The 21,235-nt window shown below is 50.9% G+C and overlaps 1 protein-coding gene across 2 annotated transcripts in view; it reads left to right on the forward strand.

Moving 5' to 3' along the window:
• The first annotated feature begins 952 nt into the window (after window positions 1–952).
• Window positions 953–21,235, forward strand: part of LOC115282211 (tubulin polyglutamylase TTLL6-like) — a 32,069-nt gene continuing 11,786 nt past the window's right edge. Inside the window, exons 1-10 of one of the 2 annotated variants that reach the window (XM_029928114.1) lie at window positions 953–1,050; window positions 1,190–1,320; window positions 3,052–3,208; window positions 3,887–4,030; window positions 4,590–4,675; window positions 10,644–10,869; window positions 12,271–12,446; window positions 14,810–14,998; window positions 16,116–16,290; window positions 17,167–17,454. In XM_029928114.1, the coding sequence (XP_029783974.1) occupies window positions 1,030–1,050; window positions 1,190–1,320; window positions 3,052–3,208; window positions 3,887–4,030; window positions 4,590–4,675; window positions 10,644–10,869; window positions 12,271–12,446; window positions 14,810–14,998; window positions 16,116–16,290; window positions 17,167–17,454 (1,593 nt within the window). In that variant the 5' untranslated portion in view covers window positions 953–1,029. The remainder of the gene's footprint in view (window positions 1,051–1,189; window positions 1,321–3,051; window positions 3,209–3,886; window positions 4,031–4,589; window positions 4,676–10,643; window positions 10,870–12,270; window positions 12,447–14,809; window positions 14,999–16,115; window positions 16,291–17,166; window positions 17,455–21,235) is intronic. The other variant, XM_029928113.1, reaches the window with a different exon arrangement.

Raw genomic sequence — 21,235 nt, forward strand, 5'->3', positions numbered from 1 at the left:
CTATAGAGAACTATAGACACTGTTCTCTATAGTTCTTGTGTAGGGTTATTTGGGAATCTGTAGAGAAGGCAGCTGCTGATCCTTGTTAGGGTACAAGCTAGAGACGGGCAGCCCACAGGCTGAAGATGACCTACGGACCCACATTGTACGACAGAGCAGCATCATTGTCATGATATAATTATGAATTTGAATGTTTTTTTACTTTTTTATGTTTTTATAATTAATGTATTTATTTTTGAGAGATGGAGAGAGACAGCACAAGTAGGGGAGGGTCAGAGAGAGAGGGAGACACAGAATCCGAAGAGAGGCTCCAGGCTCTGAGCTAGCTGTCAGCACAGAGCCCGATGCGGGGCTCGAACCCACAAACCGTGAGGTCATGACCTGAGCCGAAGCTGGATGCTTAACCGACTGAGTCCCCCAGGTGGCCCCCGAGTTTGAATGTTTCAGATGGGTCCCAACTTTCCTGGTCACTTGCAGGCATTTGTGTTTGTCTTGGAGTGAGCTGCCACTTACAAATGCTAACAGGGACAGGGAGAGAAGGATGCCATAGCATATATGTTTGGGTTTTTTTTTATGTTTTATTTATTTTTGAGAGAACGCGCATCAGCAGGGGAAGGGCAGAGAGAGGGGGGGGACAGAGGATCCAAAGAGGTGTGGGGTTTGAACTCATGAACTGTGAGACTGTGACCCTAGCTGAAGTCGGACGCTCAAGCGACTGAGCCACCCAGGGGCCCTGGCATATATGTGGTTTTGAAATGCATTGTATACTTTTTTCTGTTACCTTCTTAATTAAGCTTGGCTCTGGCTAATGTTAAGGATTCGTTTACATTCCCTGAACACTCAGTGCTTAGTGTTTGGAGGAAAGCCCACCCCATGCTCCTTCCCCACTTCCGGGGCTAACAGGCCTTTCTTTCTCCAACTCCATGGCCAGTGCGTAGGGCCGCCCAGCAGTATGGCCTTCGAGAGGGAGGGGAAACCAATGACTGGACTCTCTACTGGACGGACTACTCGGTGTCGCTGGAGAGGGTGATGGAAATGAGAAGTTACCAGGTATCTGGAGCAGAGTTGGGCCTCAGTACAAGTGTGGACTCTCGCCATCGGGCTCCCACTGTTAGGGATGTCCACCAAGGGGATCTCATGGGTTCTCCCGTGGCCCCCCGTTATTCATGAATTTTGGTTTCCTTCACAGAAAATAAACCACTTCCCTGGGATGAGTGAAATCTGCCGAAAGGACTTGCTGGCCAGAAATATGAGCCGCATGACAAAGATGTTCCCGAAGGATTTCCACTTCTTCCCTAGGACCTGGTGTCTTCCGGCCGAGTGAGTGCCTACCTGCGTGCCCTTCTCCACTCCCCACCCACAATTTACATTTCCATCTTGCACCTGATTCCCCGGCACTATTTTTCCTTCCCAAAGGGTCCTCCTTCTCCCGCTCCTTTTCAGGAAGAGAAGGGATAAAGGGTGTGCCCAAGGTTGAGAAAACATAAGACTCTGCTATAAAAAATTACATGACATCTAGGGGCTGGCTGCCTTGGAGCCTGGGCCTGTAGTTGGGATGAGAATTTGTTCTGACCTTGAAACCTGTTGATTTTGAACTTGTGCCAACCTTTTAACTGTGCAGTTTCTGAATTTGTAAGGCCCATGAGCACTTCCGGAGGGAGTGAGATAATGGTTAGTGCCCAGGTTGGGAGCAGGGAGGGATGCCTGACCTCTGTCCCACGCAGGACCATGGATGGCAGCCAGCCTGTCCCCATCTCCCATCTCACTTTGTCCATCTTGAAACTGGGCATCTATTCTTGGTACACACGGTGCTCTGAGCCCCACCACCAAGAAATGGAAGAAATGTGAGATGACAGGAATGTGACCTGGGTACAGTCTGGTCTTTGGAATGAGGTGGAGGCAGGCAGAGAAGCGTTGCCATTGGAATTATATTCACATAGCGAGAATCCTACTCTGTGCCATGCATCCTTTTTTTGTTTTTTGATGTTTATTTTTGAGAGAGAGAGAGAGCTTTTTCGTTTTTTGATGTTTATTTTTGAGAGAGAGAGAGAGAGAGAGAGAGAGAGAGAGAGAGAGCATGAGCGGGGGAGGGGGGCGCAGAGACAGAGAAGGAGACAGAGGATTCCAAGGGGGCTTTGTGCGGAGAACGGAGGAGAGCCTGATGCAGGGCTCGAACTCATGAACCATGAGATCATGACCTGCGCTTAACCCACTGAGCCACCCAGGCGCCCTCCCAGTGTTTTCCCAAACCAGGAGCTCTAGGATTCCCAGACTTCCTTATCTTGTCTGGAACAACTTTCAGGACTTAGTAGCAACTCAGAAGGGAATGTGTTGGCATTTAAGCCACCGGGCACGTCCCGATTTCATGGCCATTGAGGAACATGGCAGTGAAGTGACTTCTCCAGTGATCACAATGCAAATGAGTTAAAATGCAAAACAAGAAGGATAGCAGGACTGATGCATTTATAATGCATCAGATTGGTTTCTTTTTTCTGGATATTCTTTCTTCAGAGTGAAAAATAGGATTTGCGCCTTGATGTGACCAGTGCAGAGCTGAAGCCTAGAGTAGGGGAGGAGACTGGTTGGTCCAAAGGTCACAACGCTGGTCGGGGCGGAACTCCACATCTCCGACCTGCAGACCCAGGAGGCCAAAATACTCCCAGCACAGCCCCCTTCATGGGGCATGTAATCAACCGCCGTGTAAGACAGGTGTCATCACCCCCATGGTGTAGATGATGGAATTGAGGCTTAAAAAGTTCAAGTCCTTGCAAAGGGTTGCACAGCCTGTGAGTGGTGCCGCCTGGGTTTAAATCCCGGCCTGAGTTCCCTCCAAAGCCCACCCTCTCTCCACTGTGTGCGCGTGTGCATGGCTGTCTCTCCTTTTGCCAGATCTCCTAGCCTGTGTCTGTCGGCTCCAAGGCTTCTTCACATTAGAGAGCTTTCGTGTTTTTGTTTGTTTGTTTTTGGTTTTGTTTTTGTAAAAAGCTAGGCTTCCTTTCCACAGCTTCCCAGCTAAAGGCGTATTTCATTCCCTTCCTGCCGCTCTGGTAGCTGGGGAGATTTGCAGAACTACAGCAGGTCAAGAAAAAATAAGACCTACATTTGTAAGCCGGATTCGGGCTGCCAAGGGAGAGGTATATTCATCACCCGGACGGTGAAAGATATCAACCCAGGCGAGGATATGATCTGTCAACTCTATATTTCAAAGGTACTTCTTCCTTGGGATTATTTATTTCTTGCTGCAGCAACCTCAGGCTTTAGCTCCACTGGACTGTGGGAAATGAGGGAACTGGAGCTGGCGGTGGGGGCAGAGCTGACTCCTGTCCTCTGCCCTAGACGTTGTCAGCGCGGTTCTACCTGAGCTATAGCATCTCTCACCCTTGTGCCCTCGTAGTGGCTCTGGCCTTACTAGGCTGGCCTGTGTCCTCTACCAGATGACTGTCCAAAGGTACCTTTGGTCTGTGGGTGCCCCGCTTCGTTTGGGAGAGGGGAAGAGTCCTGGAAAGATCACGGTGATCAGCTTTACTCATGGCTGGAGGTCAGAGGTCACAGTGGTATAGCCCGCCGCAGGGAGGGAGCCCTCTAGGAGCATGCGCGGATCCGAAAGGACTGGCCAGGCCTGCAGGAAGATGGTGACAACATGTCCCTCATCACAGGACTTGATAAGGGCACTTCGCTTGGTTGCCAGATCCCTGGGAGGTGGTGACTTGCACTGTAGGAAACGGAGGCATAGTGTGGTTTAGTGACTTCCACAGGTCTAGTCCCCCGACCTCCTCCCCAACCAGGGCCGAGCCCGCACTCCGCAGTACCCGGCAAAACCAAGAGGAGGCGCTGGTCTTCAGGTCTGACTCCTCTGAAGCCTCTGACTTCTGGGTTCTCCTCACAGCCCTTTATCATTGATGGATTCAAGTTTGACCTACGGATTTACGTGCTGATGACGTCCTGTGACCCTCTCAGGATTTTTGCATACAAGGAAGGGCTAGTGCGCTTCGCCACCACCTCTTACTCCCACCCTTGCACAGACAACCTGGTGAGTTCAGGAGATGTGCCCCCTCCCCCTCCTCCTCAGGGGGATGAAAAGCCCCAGTGAAATCCACCTTCTCAAGACGCTGTGGATGTGGCTGTTGTTCACTGAACACGTACTATGTACTGGGTTGTGTACGTCCCTTCATTTGGCCCTCAGAAATAGGGATTATCAACTCCATTTTACAAACATGGAAATGAAAACTCCAGGTAGAAGGAACTTGTCATAGAACTAGGAAGAGAAGAGGCTGGGACCCGCGACCAGAGCTGCCCTGCCGCGAAGCTAGTGTTCCAGATCTGTGGGGCTTGGAGAGAGAGCAGGGCACGGGGAGCCTCCCTCCCCACCTCCCAGGACTCCTGAAATGTCCCTCAGGCAGAGAGCCACCCAATCACAGGAGGGGTTGGACTCTCTTCTGCCCCAGGCTGTGAAATACCACCTGACTTCTTCTGTTTTGCCCCTTTAAGCAAGACCTCCCCTGTGTCTTCCATCCCTTTAAGCCTCAGGGGCCCTGGGAGGGCAGGGAGGGGAAGCCGGAGACCCCACAGACGTGTGCCTCTCTCCCCAGGAGGACATCTGCATGCACCTGACTAATTATTCCATCAACAAGCACAGCTCCAATTTTATTCGAGACACTCAGGCCGGTAGCAAGAGGTAAGGAAGCCCCTTCACTTTTCTCTCCTTGCCCTGCCAGGCTCAGAGCCACCATCTGCGATTCTACCCAAACCCTGTCTGTCCCCCTGGTGTTTCCATCTTGGGTCACATGGTCTCAGAAACTATTTCTTGGCCTCCCTTGTCTCTGCCCTCTGGCTGTTAATCATTAAAAGCAGGCTACCTCGTAAACCCTAGGAGGTTGGGAGGAGGAGAGATAAATGTGTACTGTTTCCCCAGCAGGACACACACACACACGCACATGCACACGCACACACGCATGTGCACACTCTCGGCAAAACATTATGCTTGTTACATTGGGCCCTTCTGAGATTTCCAAACCAATAGATACTTATTGATTGCTAGGCTGCCATGGGAGAATGCCGTGTCAGGCAGATGTTCCTTTGGCCTGTGGCTTCCTCGGGTGTCTCTCCAACAGAGACTCTCAAATGATAAGTCGCGATGTGTGTGGCACATGTAGCATGACTGTGGCTGGCTACAGACCCCAAGACTCCCCCGGGCCCAGGAGTGGGGAAACTCGAGGAATGTCGGAGTGTCTTCCGACAGTTACTACAGTCATGTGATCCTCTAGTCCGTCTCATTGGAGTTGTGGGAGTCAGGGGGAGCTGAAGCGGATGAGCGTGCCAGGCACAAGGGGAAGGGAAAGCGGTGCCTATGCAGGCTTCCTGTGGTGGGGCCCATGCCAGGGGTTGGGGGAGCCTTCGGGAACATTTTTCCCCCATGCATCTTCAGAGCACTAAGACAGAAGTATTCAAATCTGCCCTTTGTAGGTGGCGAACGATGAGCTAGGTACTGTGTCCATTTTACAGACAAGGAAACTGAGGTCTGGGAGAGGTTAAGCTGCCCAAGGCCCCACAGCTGTCCATGCTAGAGCAAGATGAGAAGGTGGGTCTGCCAGATTCCAAGGCCCCCCCGTCTCTTGCCCGAGGCTTCAAAGGGTGTGAGATTTCACGACCCACTGTGGTGGCCGAGTTTCCAAAAGCAAATGGAAAATCACCAGCTGAAGCCTGCTTGGAGGGGAAGCCTCCCCTGTTTCCGAGGGCACCAGTGCAAGCCTCACCTGAAGCCCTTCCACCCCCGCTCTGCTCCCCACCTAGACCGTGGGCACCCGCTCAGCCTCCGGCGCCATTGCAGGTTGAGGGACGGTGCCCAGGAGGCCTGGCTTTCAGTCCCGCTCTGAGTCCCGCCAGCTCAGGAAGCTTGGGCAGCTCTCTTTGTCTGTCTGAGCTTCTCTCTGATGTGAGCAGTGATGCCCTGCCCTGTGGTGCCCTGCCCAGCTCCCCTAGGCCACCACCGTGACCCAAGCAGATCTGTGACAGCTTCGGGGACAGGGCTTGTGGTTGCTGTGACTTTCCCTAAGGGCCCTCATTTCCCTGCTCTTATGAGGAGGCAATAGGCTTTGGGCCCTCAGGCCACGACGGAGGGGTGTTAGCGGGTGCCGGGACTAAGGTGAGAGTGTGCAGTGTACTTCGGCCACCCTGCACCCCCTTCCTCTCTCTTCTGCTGTTTCCTCACCTCTCTTCCCCCCAGACAGGCCTCACCCCTCTGCTCTGCTCCCCTGGCCTCCACCCTGCTCTCTCTCCCTGAGCTCCAGGCTCATCCCTCCCCAGTGCATGTGGACTTCTGTTGCCTACGACTTAGTGTTTCTGTACCCCTCGCTCCCACCCCAGCGTTCCAGACTGCATCCCCTGCCCAGCTGCCCTATGTCTGCCTCCTGACCTGCGGGATTAGGGAGTTTGGTGTCGTTGAATCCCAAAGATTCCTCCTTCCAATAGATGCCCCTGTGTCCCTTCCTTTCCACCAGACCCAGACCTCAGACCTGATGGGCTGCTCGGCCTCCTGGCTCTTCACCCTAAATCCAGGCTTTAATCTCTCTGTACCTCCATTTTCTCATCTCTAAAATGACATCATAATAGGGGCGCCTGGGTGGCTTAGTTGGTTGAGCGTTCGATCTCGTCTCAGGTCGTGATCTCCCGGTTCATGGGTTCAAGCCCCACATCAGGCTCTGAGCAGACACCTCAGAGCCTGGAGCCTGCCTCCAATTCTGTGTCTCCCTTTCTCTCTGCCCCTCCCCAGCTTGCACTCTGTCTCTTTCTGTCTCAAAAATAAATAAACATTGGGGCACCGGGGTGGCTTAATCGGTTGAGTGTCCGACTTCGGCTCAGGTCATGATCTCATGGTTTGTGGGTTCGAGCCCCGCATCGGGCTCTGTGCTGACCGCTAGCTCAGAGCCTGGAGCCTGCTTTGGGTCCTGTGTCTCTTCCTCTCTCTGCCCCTCCCCTGTTCATGCTCTGTCTCTCTCTGTCTCTTAAAAATAAATAAATGTAAAAAAAATTTTTAATAAAAAATAAACATTAAAATAAATAAATAAATAATAAAATGACAGAGTGAACTAGGGATACTGGCTGGCCAGCCTCAAACGTGCTGGTAAGGACCTACTGAGATGAGGTGTATGAATAGACTTCAGAAACAGTCACCCCCACAAAGGCAGATGCTGGTCTTCTGTATTCTGTATATAGTAGTCCCCTTAGCTGCGGTTTCGCTTTCTGAGGTTTCGGTTACCGGCGGTTAACTGCGGCCTGGGAGCAGATGACCTCTTTCTGAGGGAGCGACAGAAGGTCAGTATAGCCTAATGTTACGTCACAATGGCCACGTCGTTCACCTGTGTCTCGTCAGGGTAGACATCTTATCTCACATCATCTTCATAAGAAGGGTGAGCACAGGGGCGTCCGGCTTCGGCTTGGGTCATGATCTCACGGTCCGTGGGTTCGAGCCCCGCATCGGTCTCTGTGCTGACAGCTCAGAGCCTGGAGCCTGCTTCCGATTCTGTGTCTCCCTCTCTCTCTGTTCCTCCCCCTCTCACACTCTGTCTGTTTGTCTCTCTCAAAAGTAAGTAAAGATTAAAACATTAAAGAAGGTGAGCACAAAAGATGTTTTGAGAGCATGTACAAGAGACCACCTTCACATAACTTGTATTATGGGAGATTGTTATAATTGTTCTTTTATTTCTTCTTATTGCTGTTCATCTCTTATTGTGTCTAATTTATAAATTAGGCTTTATCATCAATGTGTATATATAGGGGAAAACAGTACATGTAGGGTTTGGTGCTGTCCGTGGCTTCAGGCATCCCTTGGTGGCCTTGGAATGTGTCCCCTGTGGATAACGGGGGCACCTCTCCACTCAGTACTTACACACCAGTGTGGTTCTGAGGTGCCCAGAGCATCAAGTTCAAACCCTTCTGCTCAATCTACTGTAATCTGACCAGACGCCACTTTCGAAGGTTATTACTGTGACACTCGGGGTCAGCGTTCTGTTTGTTGGGGGATTGCCATTTGCCAGGCACTGCTCTAAGGAATATACACACCCCAGGCCATTAATCCTCTCAGGAACCCTCTAAGGTAGGAATTATTATGATCATCCCCACGATTTTGCACTTTAGGAAACAGGTGTAGAAAGTCAAGTAACTTGCCCAGGGTCACATGGCGAGGAAGTGATAGAGCCAGAACAAAACTCCCGAGTCCACCCTTAATCACAAGACCATAGTCTGCACTGTTCACTCCATGGGGTTTTTACCAGGATGCTCATTTGCTCACATTCCATAGATAGACCTTGCTTGTTCCCACTTCTTCATTTTCCTCGGCTCAAACCAGAACCGTGGGAGAACATCCTCGAAGGCCCTTCTGGCTGACTAAGCCTCCATGCTGCCTTCTCTGATCTGGTTCTAGGTTCTGGTCCAGCCATATAAGCACCTCGAAAGCCGGCGTCTCTGTGGGCCTCTGGCTCCTCCTTAAATCAGAAGAGGGGATTAGGTCCCATCTCTAAGGATGGACTGTGGAATCTGAGTCAAGCCACCCACCTTCCCATTTCTGGACCCCCACCACTCTCTGCTCAATGTCAGCCTTGGCCCGTGATGCTCTTGGTTTAGTGTACATGCTTGTCTTGTGTTCTCACTTGTACATAGGTTCCTTGAGGGTTAGAGTTGCCCCTTGGCCTCCTGGGCGCCTCCCATGTCGCCGGGCAGAGTCCTTCTTTCCTTCTCTCCCTCCTTTTTCCTTTGCTCTTCTTCCTCGTCCCCACCTCCTGAGGTGATCCGCCTCTTAAACTGACTGCCTTACCTGCCCCCAGGTCCCCCGTCCCCAGCTTGAGGCCAAGTGCACCCCCCATAAGTCCCCTACCAGGGGCACGCTCAGCAGGACAGCGGAGGGGAAGACAGAACAATGGGAAGTCTAGCAGAGCTTGGAGGCAGATACCAGGCCCTCTTCATCTTTCGAGGTGCCTGGCACATAGCTGGTGTGTTAAATTGAATTGGCTAACCACTGGGCGTTATGAAATTACACGATAATGTATATTCATTGTGATGTGCCCGAGTCATCAAGAAGAGGTTATGGGATGATTTGCAATGTCTGTTATAAGAAGGCAGGAAAGTGTATAATCTACTTTGGGAAAATTTATTTCCCAATTAGGCAAATTAAATACATTTTTTGTGCACTTGAATGGACTGGCTTCAAGCGATCTGGAAAATTCATTTATGTGAACCACTTTATACCCTGACAATGGTGGGTACGGGAGGCGGGCCTCTGTGGTGAGTGGCCTTTGCTCATCTGTCTTTATATAAATGCATCCTTGGTTATTTCATATGTGCATTGACTCCCCAAATGGTCTTTAGCTCCCCATGACCGTGGGATCAGTTTCTTGGGGTCCTTTCACTTCGTGAGTTTCGCATCACAGCAGACCCTTCGCCAGTGTGCACGCATTGGCTGGCTCTCTCTGCTTTCTCCTTTCTTGGCTCCATTGGCTGGGGTCCCATGAGCTCTTTGCCCTGCCTTGTGAGCCCATGTCTCTCGTGTTAGTCTCCCTGTGTCCCTTCTTCCCACATTCCCTCTTCAGCTCTGCATGCACACGTGCGTGCATCTGAGCAGGTGGTTGTGTGTCCTCACCACTGCCTATTAGACCTGTCAGACTTGTCTTCTCTCTGTACCGTCCAGCTCAGAGCTGACCGGAGCACCCCGCCAGAGGTTTTCAGATGAGCCTCCCACATGGGGTAGGCATCCTCTGATCTGTGGGGGAGGGTGGGCAGCCTGTGACTGAGGGGTTCCTGGGATGTGAGACTTTCAGTTGTAAAATCAGGACCGTCCTGCTTTGCCTGGGACAGTTGGTAACCCTATCTGTGACAATGCCCTGGGGACGCCTTTTCCCCTAAAACAAAGTTCCTGTGAATTTATTTATTTATCTTAATTTTTTATATCTATTTTATTTTGAGACAGAGACAGAGAGCCAGTGGGGGAGGGGCAGAGAGAGAGGGAGACACAGGATCCAAAGCAAACTCCAGGCTCTGAGCTGCCAGCAAAGGGCCCAACACGGGGCCCGAACCCACGGACTGTGAGATCATGACCTGAGCTGAAGTCAGATGCATAACTGACTGAGCCAGCCAGGCGCCCCAGAGTTCCTGTGAATTCAGTGTCCCCAGAATCCTCTTGGATGGCTGGGGTGAGACCCGGATATTGGTGTTTTTAAAAGGCTCCCTGTGTGTTTCTAATGAACACCAAAGGCCGAGAAACCATTTGCCATCAAAGCAAAACCATAGTGTAGGATGTTGGGTTTATTTTTGTTTGTTTGTTTTTAAATTCACCCATTCAGCTTTCCACCCAGAATACCTAGTCCTTGCCCCAGCCTCCCAGGCGTTTTCTGAGTTGCAGTGGATGTGCCCAAACCAGGTCTTTTATGTCATTATATCTCCACCCCCTTCAGGGCTGTAGAGGCTTGAGGACTGTGGCTCCTGCGGTCCCCTTCTGAGCTGACACAGCCGTGTTGTCGTCCTGCGTCCTGGCTGTCCATCCCCGTTAACTCCAGGGACTTGACTTCTCCAGCAGTTTCTGGGTCCCAGCATGAGATGGGCTTAGGTGGCCAGTGGTAGGCTGCCTCGCCTCCCGGCCTGTGCTTGCCTTCCAGGAAGCTCTCCACCTTCCATGCGTACATGGAGAACCATGGCTACGACACGGAGCAGATGTGGAGAGACATCGAGGATGTCATCATCAAGACGATCATCTCCGCCCACCCCATCATCAAGCATAACTACCACACCTGCTTCCCGAACCACACTCTCAACAGCGCCTGCTTTGAAATCCTGGGCTTTGACATTTTGCTGGACCACAAACTCAAGCCCTGGCTGCTGGAGGTAGAGGGCTTGGGGCGAGGGCTGAAAACTGGCCGCTCTCACTGGGGTCGGCCAGGGTCAGGCTCATGCCTTCATCCCTGGCTTTCCGGGATCCTTTGAATCGACCTCCCAGCCAGGCCAGGGGCTTGTTGCTGCCTGGGACTCCTCCCTTAGCTGAGAAGTGGCCAGCAGAGGGAGATAGACGGCCAGGGATTAGAGAATTCCTTGCGCCTTCTGGAAGTCCTCCCCAACCTGGATGGAAACTTTGATCCCAGGCGCAGAAAGCCTCTAAAGACAGCTTTGTCTTTTGTAATAGAACCATCTCCCAGAAAGGGGGTGGTGGTCATCAAAATTGGGTGGTGGTACTCAAGATCAGACAGGAGCTACCAGGCCTGGCTGGCAGGGGCTTGGGTCACTCCGCTCCAAGCACCGTGTCCATGGCCGAGGGAATGGGTGGAGAGCCACTCCACAGGTTTCCTATCTCCCCCAGGCCCATGGCAAGGTGCTCAGCAGTGGTGACAAAGGGCCGTTCAGGAGGTGGGGGAGTGAGGTGCCAAGTCAGAGGTGCTGGGGCCAGCTGGCACAGAGTCGGAGCCAGCCTGCGGAGGGGAGAGCCAGAATCATGGGTCACATTCCTGGGACCTTGTCTTTCCTCCATTCCGAGCCCTTGTTCCCAGGTATAGGTAAGAAGGAGAATATGGCTGTTGGAGTGGAATTGGCCACCAGGCACAGACCTTCAGAAACTGCTAGAAATCTTTAAACATTACCTGGGGCATCTAAACAATACGGACTTTTCCGTGAGCAGGAAGGAGTCCTCTCCCTTCTCTCAGCTCTCTTACCCTCAGTCCTGCTCAGGGTCCTGAACACATCACTCCGGCTGCTTCCCCACCTCCCAGCCCGGCCCTTTGGACTGCCCCCCTTCCATCCACTCTGTGGAATGGCATGTGCATGAGAGAGTGCGCACCCCAGGGGGAGGGGACACCCAAGACAGGCCACCCCTGAGGCTTCTCAAGAGGAAAGGGCTGATGGGGCACCTGGGTGGCTCAGTCAGTTCAGCGTCAGGCTTCGGCTCGGGTTGTGATCTCGTGGTCCGTGGGATGGAACCCTGCATCCGGCTCCACGCTGTCAGTGCCAAGCCTGCTTGGGATTCTCCCTCCTTCCCTGTCTGTCCCTCCCTTCCCCCTCTCAGAATAAATAAATAAACCTTTAAAAAAAATTATTTAAAAAAAGAGGAAAGGGCTGGCAGAGAAGCCGGTTAAACCAGAGGATGATGTGCTTCTCACTCTGGCTTCAATGCGGACCTCCTCTCCCTGTCTGTTCCCCTCACCTGGGAACCAAGCTGGGCTCGCGCAGCCCCCTGGGGGTGGCATTCTGCTCCCTCCTTGCACTCTGGACAGCCCAGCCCCTCCACTGCCCTCCCAGGTCAACCACTCTCCCAGCTTCTCCACTGACTCCTGGCTGGACAAAGATGTGAAAGACCGTCTGCTCTATGACACTTTGGTCCTGATCAACCTGGGAAGCTGCGACAAAAAGAAAGTCTTAGAAGAGGAGAGGCAACGGGGGCGATTCCTGCAGCAATGTCGTTCTCGGCAGACCAGGTACAGAGGTGTCCCTGCCCCCTGGAGACCCCATTCCCTCGGACTTCCCTGCTCCCGGGCAGATTGGCTTGTCCTGGTCCTTCACAGCCTCCTGGTTTTGTGGCCTTCATGTCACTCCTCTGAGCCTCAGTGTTTTTTCTGTGAGATGGAGCCAGTGATACATAAGGCAGAATTAAGTGAGATAACGTGTATAAAAGGTTCATCACTGTGCCCGGCATCACAGTGTGTGTTAGAGACAGTGAAGAGTCTTGCCTGGTGGGGAGGGGAGGGCAAAATGAGTAAGGGGGTTGAAAGCTACAAACTTCCATTTATAAAATAAATAAGTCATGGAGATAAAATGTAGGGCATGGTGACTATAGTTAGTAAGACCGTATGGTATATCTGAAAGTTGCTAAGCGGAGCGCCTGGGTGGCTCAGTCGGTTAAGCATCTGACTTTGGCTCAGGTCACGATCTCCCATTGGCTCCTGAGTTCAAGCCCTGTGTCGGGCTCTGTGCTGACAGCTAGAGCCTGGAGCCTGCTTCCGATTCTGTGTCTCCCTCTCTCTCTGCCCCTCCCCTGCTCGCACTCTCTCTCTCTCTCTCAAAAATAAACAAACATTTTTTAAAAAGTTAAAAAAGGAAGGTTGCCAAGAGAGCAGATCTTATTAAATGCTCTCCTCACAAGAAAAACATTCTTGTTAACTATGTATGGTGACATGTTAAGTAGACTTGTGGGGATCGTTTCACAATATACACCAGTATCGAATTGTGTTGTACAGCTGAGAAACTAACAGAATCATATAGGTCAATGATACTTCAATTAAAACAGGCCATTGCATTAAAAAAAAAAAGAATCTTGCCCTGAGTCGGTGGGGAGGGAAGTCAATTCTAACACATGATAGTCCTATTTGGAAAATTAGCTGATATTTGCAGAAGGTGGCCGTTTGAACAGTTTTACCCTGAGCATGTTTTTGTACCTAAAAAAAAAGGAGATTTGGGGGCACCTAGGTGGCTCAGTCGGTTGGGCGTCCGGCTTCCGCTCAGGCCATGATCTCATGGTTTGTGGGTTCGAGCCCCACGTCAGGCTCTGTGCTGACAGCTAGCTGGACCCTGCTTCAGTTTCTGTGTCTCCCTCTCTCTCTGACCCTCCCCTGCTCACACTGTCTCTCTTTGTCTCTCAAAAATAAATTAATTAATTAATTTAAAAAAATTTTAAAGGAGATTTAGTTATAGACTGAACTATATCACGGGTATGAGTTCATTAAATATAATGTGAAGATTCAATCCAAAAATGAAAACCATTCCTTTATTTTTACAGAAAGACCCATCAGTCTGTCCCACCCACCCCGGGTTACTTGGTGGGAGCGAGCGTCCCCTGCTCCCTGAATGGCAGTATTTGCCTTTAAACAGGGGCCTTCATTCTGCAGAGTGATTCTAGTGTCAGAAGACTCTGAACTTGGTGGAAGAGATGACTCTATTGCTCTTCAGATGCCACAGAAGCCCCTTTACTCCCATGCGCAGAGCCAGCTGGTCCTTGGGGGCGGGGCTTCTGAAACAGGCGACAGCACCTGTGTTCTGACAGCACGGTGCGTCTCGGGACACTCTGGCAGGTGCCCTGTCTTCACTGTGAGGAGGGCGGTAGGTGGGTAGTGGGGGGTGTTGCATGGTTCTGTTGTGGGAGCTAAGGAGATGAAGCTTCTGGAAGGGGACCTGACATACACAAGGTCATCCTGCCCAGAAGTGGCAGGACTGGAGCCGGACCCCAGTGAGTGTGCCGCTTGGGATTCCAGGCTGCCTTCCACTGTTCCAGCTCTCTCTAAACTGCTCAAGGAGGAGGCAGCCTCCCTTAGGGAGGAGCCGGGGTGGGGGTGGGCCTCCCCCGAATCATCCTCTTCATCATGGCTTGGCCCTGGATAAGCTCAGTGCCCTCGGTTTCCCTGCTGTAAAAGGGGCTTATCATTCCTCCCTCCGTGACCTCCACCTCCCCGAGGGGCTGTGAGGGAGAATGAGATCATCACAGCTCATAAAAGCTCATCCAAGAAGCCCTCGAGTTTAGCAAAACATACGCTGCCATTCTCCAGAGGAGGGTAATCGGGGCTGCGAAGGGGGAGGTGGCCGCCGTCTGCCTCCTCAGAACTGAGCCAATGGGATATGGGATCTTGTATGAGGAGAGACCTTGGGGAGCTGTCAGAAGGACTGTCCTAACCAGTGTTTAGTGCCTTGTGATGACGCTGTCTCCCTCCTTTCAGGACAACAGTCACACACATTTATTTTGCAAATACTGGTTGGCCACCAAGGCCTCCGCCTGGCCCCCAGATGACATCCAGCTTGGCACGTCCCTTCTAGAAAATCTACAGTAGCCCTGTATTCTGTTCCCCAACAGGATCAAGGAGGTCAAGGGTTTCCAGGCCGTGTGGTTAGAGAAAACTGAGCAGTACGAGAAGGAAAACTGCGGAGGCTTCCGCCTGATTTATCCTATTCTGAACTCGGAGAAGTACGAGAAGTTTTTCCAGGGAAACAACTCTCTCTTCCAGAATACAGTTGCCTCCAGGGCTCGGGAGGTACATGCCCGGTAGGAAGGCTCTGGGTGACGTGGGTGGGTATTGGGACAGGGTGGGGGGGGCAGGGGTGGACATTATACTTGACCTTTAGGGTGACTGGCCTGGGATGGCGAGGAGGGTCTTTTTTTTTTAATTTATAAAGTTTATTTATTTTTGAGAGAGAGTGAGTGGGGAAGGGGCAGAGAGAATCCCAAGCAGGCTCCGCACTCTGCACAGAGCCCGATGCAGGGCTCCATCCCACAGGTGGCGAGCTCGTGACCTGAGCGGGGATCAAGAGATGGACACTTAACCGCCTTAGCCACCCAGGTGCTCCAGAAGGAGGGTCTTTGAGCTTCAGTCCCCAACCTGGAAGTTGCCAGAGATATATTTGCTTTAGTCTCACAAGGACCAGGAATCCTAAGATATCCTCATGTGGGGCGTTAAGTAGAGATGTGGCTGTTTCTAGAAACTCACTCCTGAGAGGGGCAGCCTCACCCCAATCCAGAATTCCCAGTCCCTCGGACCTAGCTCCTGAATTCCCACAGGTATGAAATCTAAGAGCTGGAAGGGACTCATCCTGTCCAGTCTAATCCCTACCCATCACCTCGATTTATGGAAGAAGAGGTCAGAGCACAGAAGGGGTCACGTAGGAGGGGACGACGAAAGAGAAATTGGAATCTCTGTCTCCTGATCCATGTGACCATATTAGTCCCACTACATCGTTGGCCAGAGAGGCCCAGGATATGCAGTGGTCTAATGTGGGGGCCCCTAGGTTTTGGCTGCCTGCCCAGACCCTGTTCCCGGCACCTGCCATGCATGGCATTGGGCCTGCTGGGAAGGGGGGACAAATGCCAATGCCACACATGGCAGGTGCCTGCTGGGAAGGGGGGACGGAGATAAGGTGGTGGAACCCTGCGGAGCTCTCCCTGGATGCAATTCCCCAGGCTGGGAATGGTCTGGGGGAAGGAATGACTTTCTCCTCCCCCTCCTGCTCTGTGCCCTGCAGTAGCACATGTGCAGGCCGGACACTGGGGCAGGACATGTGGAGCACTGCCCTCCCTTGCCGAGTCCCATCCACCCCTTGGGGAGAATGCCCACATTTGCAGCCCACCCCTCACCTCTACAACACTTGCTGTTCCCCACGGACAGGCAGCTGATCCAGGAGCTGAGACTCAAACAGGAGAAAAAATCCTTCCAAATGAAAGAAAAGAAGGCAGAGACGCAGGGGGAGTCAGCAGGCGAGCGAGCAAGAGGCAAGAGGACGAGGATCCAGCGACAGAAACCACAGCAAGAACTCAAGTCCGCCGCCCTGGCCTCCAAACAAGTAAACCCAATGGGGAAGGGAGCCTGTGTGCCCAGCACCCTTCCCCGGCTGGGGCCACTTCGTGGGGGGCTCCCAAGGCGACCGCTGCTCAGAGCCCTGACGCACTGAAGGAATAGGGCTGCATGGAGGGCTGGGACCCAGGGGCGGGGAAGTCACGAGAAGCCTGGCATCCTGGGAGTAAGAGCAGCTGGGAGGCCGGGCACGATCCGCATGGAGGCCATGGGCTCTGAGACCACTGGGGTTGGGATGCCCCCCTCCAGAAGGCCAGGGGCACAGCTTGAGGCGGGGAGCGCTGAGAAGAGCATCAGGAAGGCAGGACCCTCACCACTACAGGGGGTCTCTGACCGCAGCTGGGTCCTGCCAGCCTGCTCACTGGTGAGTGGGACCCAGCCCTTGGATTGTGGGGTCAGGATCTGAATCTTTGGATTCCGCCTCTCTGCCTCACTGTCTCTTGTGGCTCGGTGGAAAGACTCAGTTAGCTTTTTTGGTCCATCTCCTTTTTCTCCAGCACTCGCCTGAAGGGACAGGATTAGAGCAGGATCTATTTTTGGGGGTTTTGTTGTTGTTGTTTTTGCTAACTTTGTTGGGGTCATAGGTCCTCTGAGAATCTGATAAAAGCTCTGGTGTCTCTTGCTGTAAAGTATACAAAGGTACAGTTCTAAAACTGCAGTTTTAAGTGGCTCAAAGACCCATGAAACCATCCGAGAGCCCTCTAGGAGGCCCTGCGCCCCAGGATGAGAACCATGGATTAAAGATACTTTGATACCGTTGGCTTGCCTTCTCCTCCTCTCCTCCTCGGCACCCTTGGTGCAGATGAATCTGGAAGCGGACACAGCTGGGTTCCCACGGGTTGTGTTTGGTTTCCTTCCTTCCCAGAACCTCCAGCCATTGACATTAGCATCCTGCGCACCTGACTTGCTCATGAGCGTCAGAGGTGCAAAGGAAAATGAGGCCGACAGCAGCCTGGACCCGGAGGCCCCCACGAAAGAGGGCAGCCCTGCACCGTGCAAGCCTCTATCTGCCAGGCTGCACACCGCTGTGCCGGACCTGAGGCCCTGGAGCCTTCTCGGCTGCCTGGGGCCGGAGCTCAGTAACCCCCTCTCCAGAGTCAAGGAGGCCAACTCTGCCTCCACAGTGAACATATTCACCGTCACCGTCACCGTGGTGAGTAGAGTGGTCTACCTCCCCAGAGGGCTGAGCTCAGCGGGGTCGGTGGGAGGAGGAGTCTTGCCTTCTGGTCCCTTCTCTACCCCGGACTCACTCTCTCTCTATGAGTAAGCCGCTGAAGCCTCGATTTCAGCACCTGGGAAGCCCAAGTTTCGGAATTAGCCTACCCTTAGGGTCTGGAATGGACCCTTCCTTTCCTTTTGGGACTTTTCAAATGTTAATCAAAGTTGGTGACCAAGACCAAGTGCTGGGTCACGAGTGTACCGAAGCTACTGGAAAATCTTTAGCATGGTTGGGCCTGGCTCGGTCCAAGTGCAGGAGAGTAGTCCACGTGGTTTTCAAGTTCCTAACCACAGCCCGCAGCAGAAATCTGTTTCATTTCATCCGAACATATACACACACTGAAAAAAAGTTTCTAAAAAAGTGCTCAGGGGCTAAACACTTGCCGGCTAAGTCCGTGGAGCAAGTGACTTTTGATCTTGGGGTGTGAGTTTGAGCCCCACATCGGTTGTGGAGATCACTTAAACTTAAAAAAATTTTTTTAGACGTATTTATTTTTGAGAGACAGAGCATGAACAGGGGAGGGGCAGACAGAGGGAGACACAGAGTCTGAAGCAAGCTCCAGGCTCTGAACTGTCAGCACAGAGCCCGACACGGGGCTCGAACCCACAAACTTTGAGATCACGACCTGAGCCGAAGTCAGATGCTTAACTGACTGAGCCACCCAGGTGCCCCTAAAAATAAACTCTTAAAAAATTAAAAGAAATAAAGCAGTGCTTAGTCGTACTACATAGAGTGAGTCCTTGCTATTTTTTGTTCTGTTCTGTTCATTTCAAAATACCAGTTACAACCCACTAAGTTAATTTCATCAATTATTAATAGTTTTCAATCAGAGTTTAATAAACACCTTTAAGAAAGAGGCTTTGGAGCTCCATGACGTGGAATTTTGCAGATGTGATACTAAAAGGGTAAGCGACAAAAGCAGGGGCACATGGCCGGCTCAGTTGGAAGAGCATGTGGCTCTGGATCTTGAGGTCGTGAGTTCAAGCCCCATGCACATTGGGTGTAAAGATTACTTAAAAAATAAATAAAATGCAAAAATAGATAAATGGGACTATAGCAAATCTGAACAATCAACAGAATGAAAAGGCAGCCTGTGGAATGGGAGAGAAAAACTTGCAAACCATGTATCTGATAAGGGGTTTATATCCAGAATATATAAAGGACTCTCACAACTCAAGAACAAGAAAAATAACCTGGTTTTTAAATGGGCAAGGGATTGGGCACCTGGGTGGCTCAGTCGGTTAAGCGTACGGCTTTGGCTCAGGTCATGATCTCACGGTTCTTGAGTTCGAGTCCCACGTTGGGCTCTGTGCTGACAGCTCAGAGCCTTGAGCCTGCTTTGGATCCTGTGTGTGTGTCTCTCTCTCTCTACCTCTCCCTACTCTCGCTTTCTCTCTTTCTCAAAAATGAATTAACATTAAAAAAAAATTTTAATGGGCAAGGGATTTAAATAAACACATCTCCAAACTGAAAGAAGCCAGTCATGAAAAGATGATGCTGCCAGATTCCACTTACGTGAGGTCTGCAAGGTATTCAAGCTTTTTTTTTTTAATTTTTAAAATGTTTATTTTTGAGAGAGAGAGAGAGGGAGCGAGCAGAGAGAGAGGGAGACACAGAATCTGAAACAGGCTCCAGGCTCTGAGATGGCAGCACAGAGTCCTATGCAGGGCTCAAACCCATGAGCCATGAGATCATGACCTGAGCTGAAGTTGGATGCTTAACCGACTGACCACCTGGGCGCCCCAATGGGGTTTTCAAACTCTGAGAAACACAAAGTAGAATGGTGGCTGCCAGGGGTTGTGGAGTTATTTAATGGGGATAGAGTTTCAATTTTGCAAGTTAAAAAGATTTTAGAGAAAAATAAAAATAAATAAATAAAATAAAAAGATTTTAGAGGTCTGTTGCATAGCCATGTGCATATAGTTAATGCTACTTACTGTATGCTTAAAAATGGTTAAGATCAGGGTGCCTGGGTGAATCAGTCTCTTGAGCGTCCAACTCTTGATTTTGGCTCAGGTCACGATCCCAGAGCCTCTTGTTGGCCTCTGAGCTGAGTGTGGAGCCTGTTTAAGATTCTTTCTCTCGGGGCGCCTGGATGGCTCAGTTGGTTGAGCGTCCAGCTTCAGCTCAGGTCATGATCTCACAGTTTGTGGGTTCAAGCCCCACGTCCGGCTCTGTGCTGACAGCTAGCTCAGAGCCTGGAGCCTGTCTTCGGATCCTGTGTTTCCCTCTCTCTCTGACCCTCCCCTGCTCATGCTGTCTCTCTCTCAAAAATAAAAACATTAAAAAAATTAAAAAAAAAAAGATTCTTTCTCTCTCTCTCCCTTTGCTCCTCTCCCCCACTTACTTACTCTCTCTCTCTCTCCCCACCCCACCCCCAATTAAAATAAAAAAGGTTAAGATGGGGATGCCTGTGTGGCTCAGTCAGTTAAGCATCCACATTCGGCTCAGGTCATGATCTCTCAGTGCGAGAGTTCAAGCCCCGCATCGGGCTCCGTGCTGACATCTCAGAGCCTGGAGCCTGTCTTCAGATTCTGTGTCTCCCTCTTCCCTTTCTCTCTGTGCCCCTCCCTTGCTGAAGCTCTGTATGTCTGTCTCTCTCTCTCAAAAATAAACATTAAAAAAAATTTTTTTAAAGGTTAAGCTGGTCAGTCTTACGTCATGTGTGCATGTGTTTATTTTATTGCAATAAAAAAGAATAAAGACTATATGTTGGGATCTGATTGCTTCTGTTTGGATACTTGGATCTTGGAGTCTCCTCTATGATTCGTGTCTAGTTACTCTTCTCTCCCTAAGCCTTAGATTCCTCATCTAAAAAAATGATATTTTAATAATAGGAACTACAGAGGATTACTTTGAGGGCTAAATGAAAGAACTGACAAAAATGTTTAGGGGCATCTGGGTAGCTCAGTCAGTTAAGTGTCTGGCTCTTGGGCTCAGGTCATGATCTCGTGGTTCGTGGGATCCAGCCCCACGTTGGGCTCTGAGCTGACAGCACGGACCCTGCTTGGGATTCTCGCTTTCTCTCCATCTCTCTCTGTCCCTCCCCAACTCACATGCCTTCTCTCTCAAAATAAATAAACTTTAAAAAAAAAAGGAAAAAAATTTTTAGAGTAGTGCCTGCCACACAGGACTCAGGAAGTGTTAGCTGTTATTTTAATATTACTGTAACTTCTTAAGACTGTCTTTGTTCTTTTCTCATTAATCTATGACAAAGTAGTACTGCTTAACTCTAAAGAGATTTTCAAAAAAATAAGGCAGTAACATTATACTGGTTTTTTTTTTCTTTTGTGGATTTCCTATGCAAAGGGTTGATTTAATAAAAAAAATCCTTGGTTCATGCAAAGCCTTTGTGTCTTTCCTTTATTTATTTTTCCCTTTTATCTCTGTGCTCATCTACCATTCTCCTATCTACCATCTTTTGTTAGTATGTTTCTTGGCAAAGGCGAGATCTTTTTTTTAATGTTTATTTTTGAGAGACATAAAGACAGGGCATGAGCGAAGGAAGGGCAAAGAGAGAGGGAGGCACAGAATCTGAAACAGGATCCAGGCTCTGAGCCATCGGCATAGAGCCCGAAATGGGACTCGAACCCACAGACTGCAAGATCATGACCTGAGCTGAAGTCAATGCTTAACCGACTGGGCCACCCAGGTGCCCCGCTAGAGATTTTTTTAATGCATGCATTTAAACTTTATTTAAATGTGATTGGGTTAT

Source organism: Suricata suricatta, chromosome 17 (genome assembly GCF_006229205.1).
Source record: "Suricata suricatta isolate VVHF042 chromosome 17, meerkat_22Aug2017_6uvM2_HiC, whole genome shotgun sequence".
Lineage (NCBI taxonomy): Eukaryota > Metazoa > Chordata > Mammalia > Carnivora > Herpestidae > Suricata > Suricata suricatta.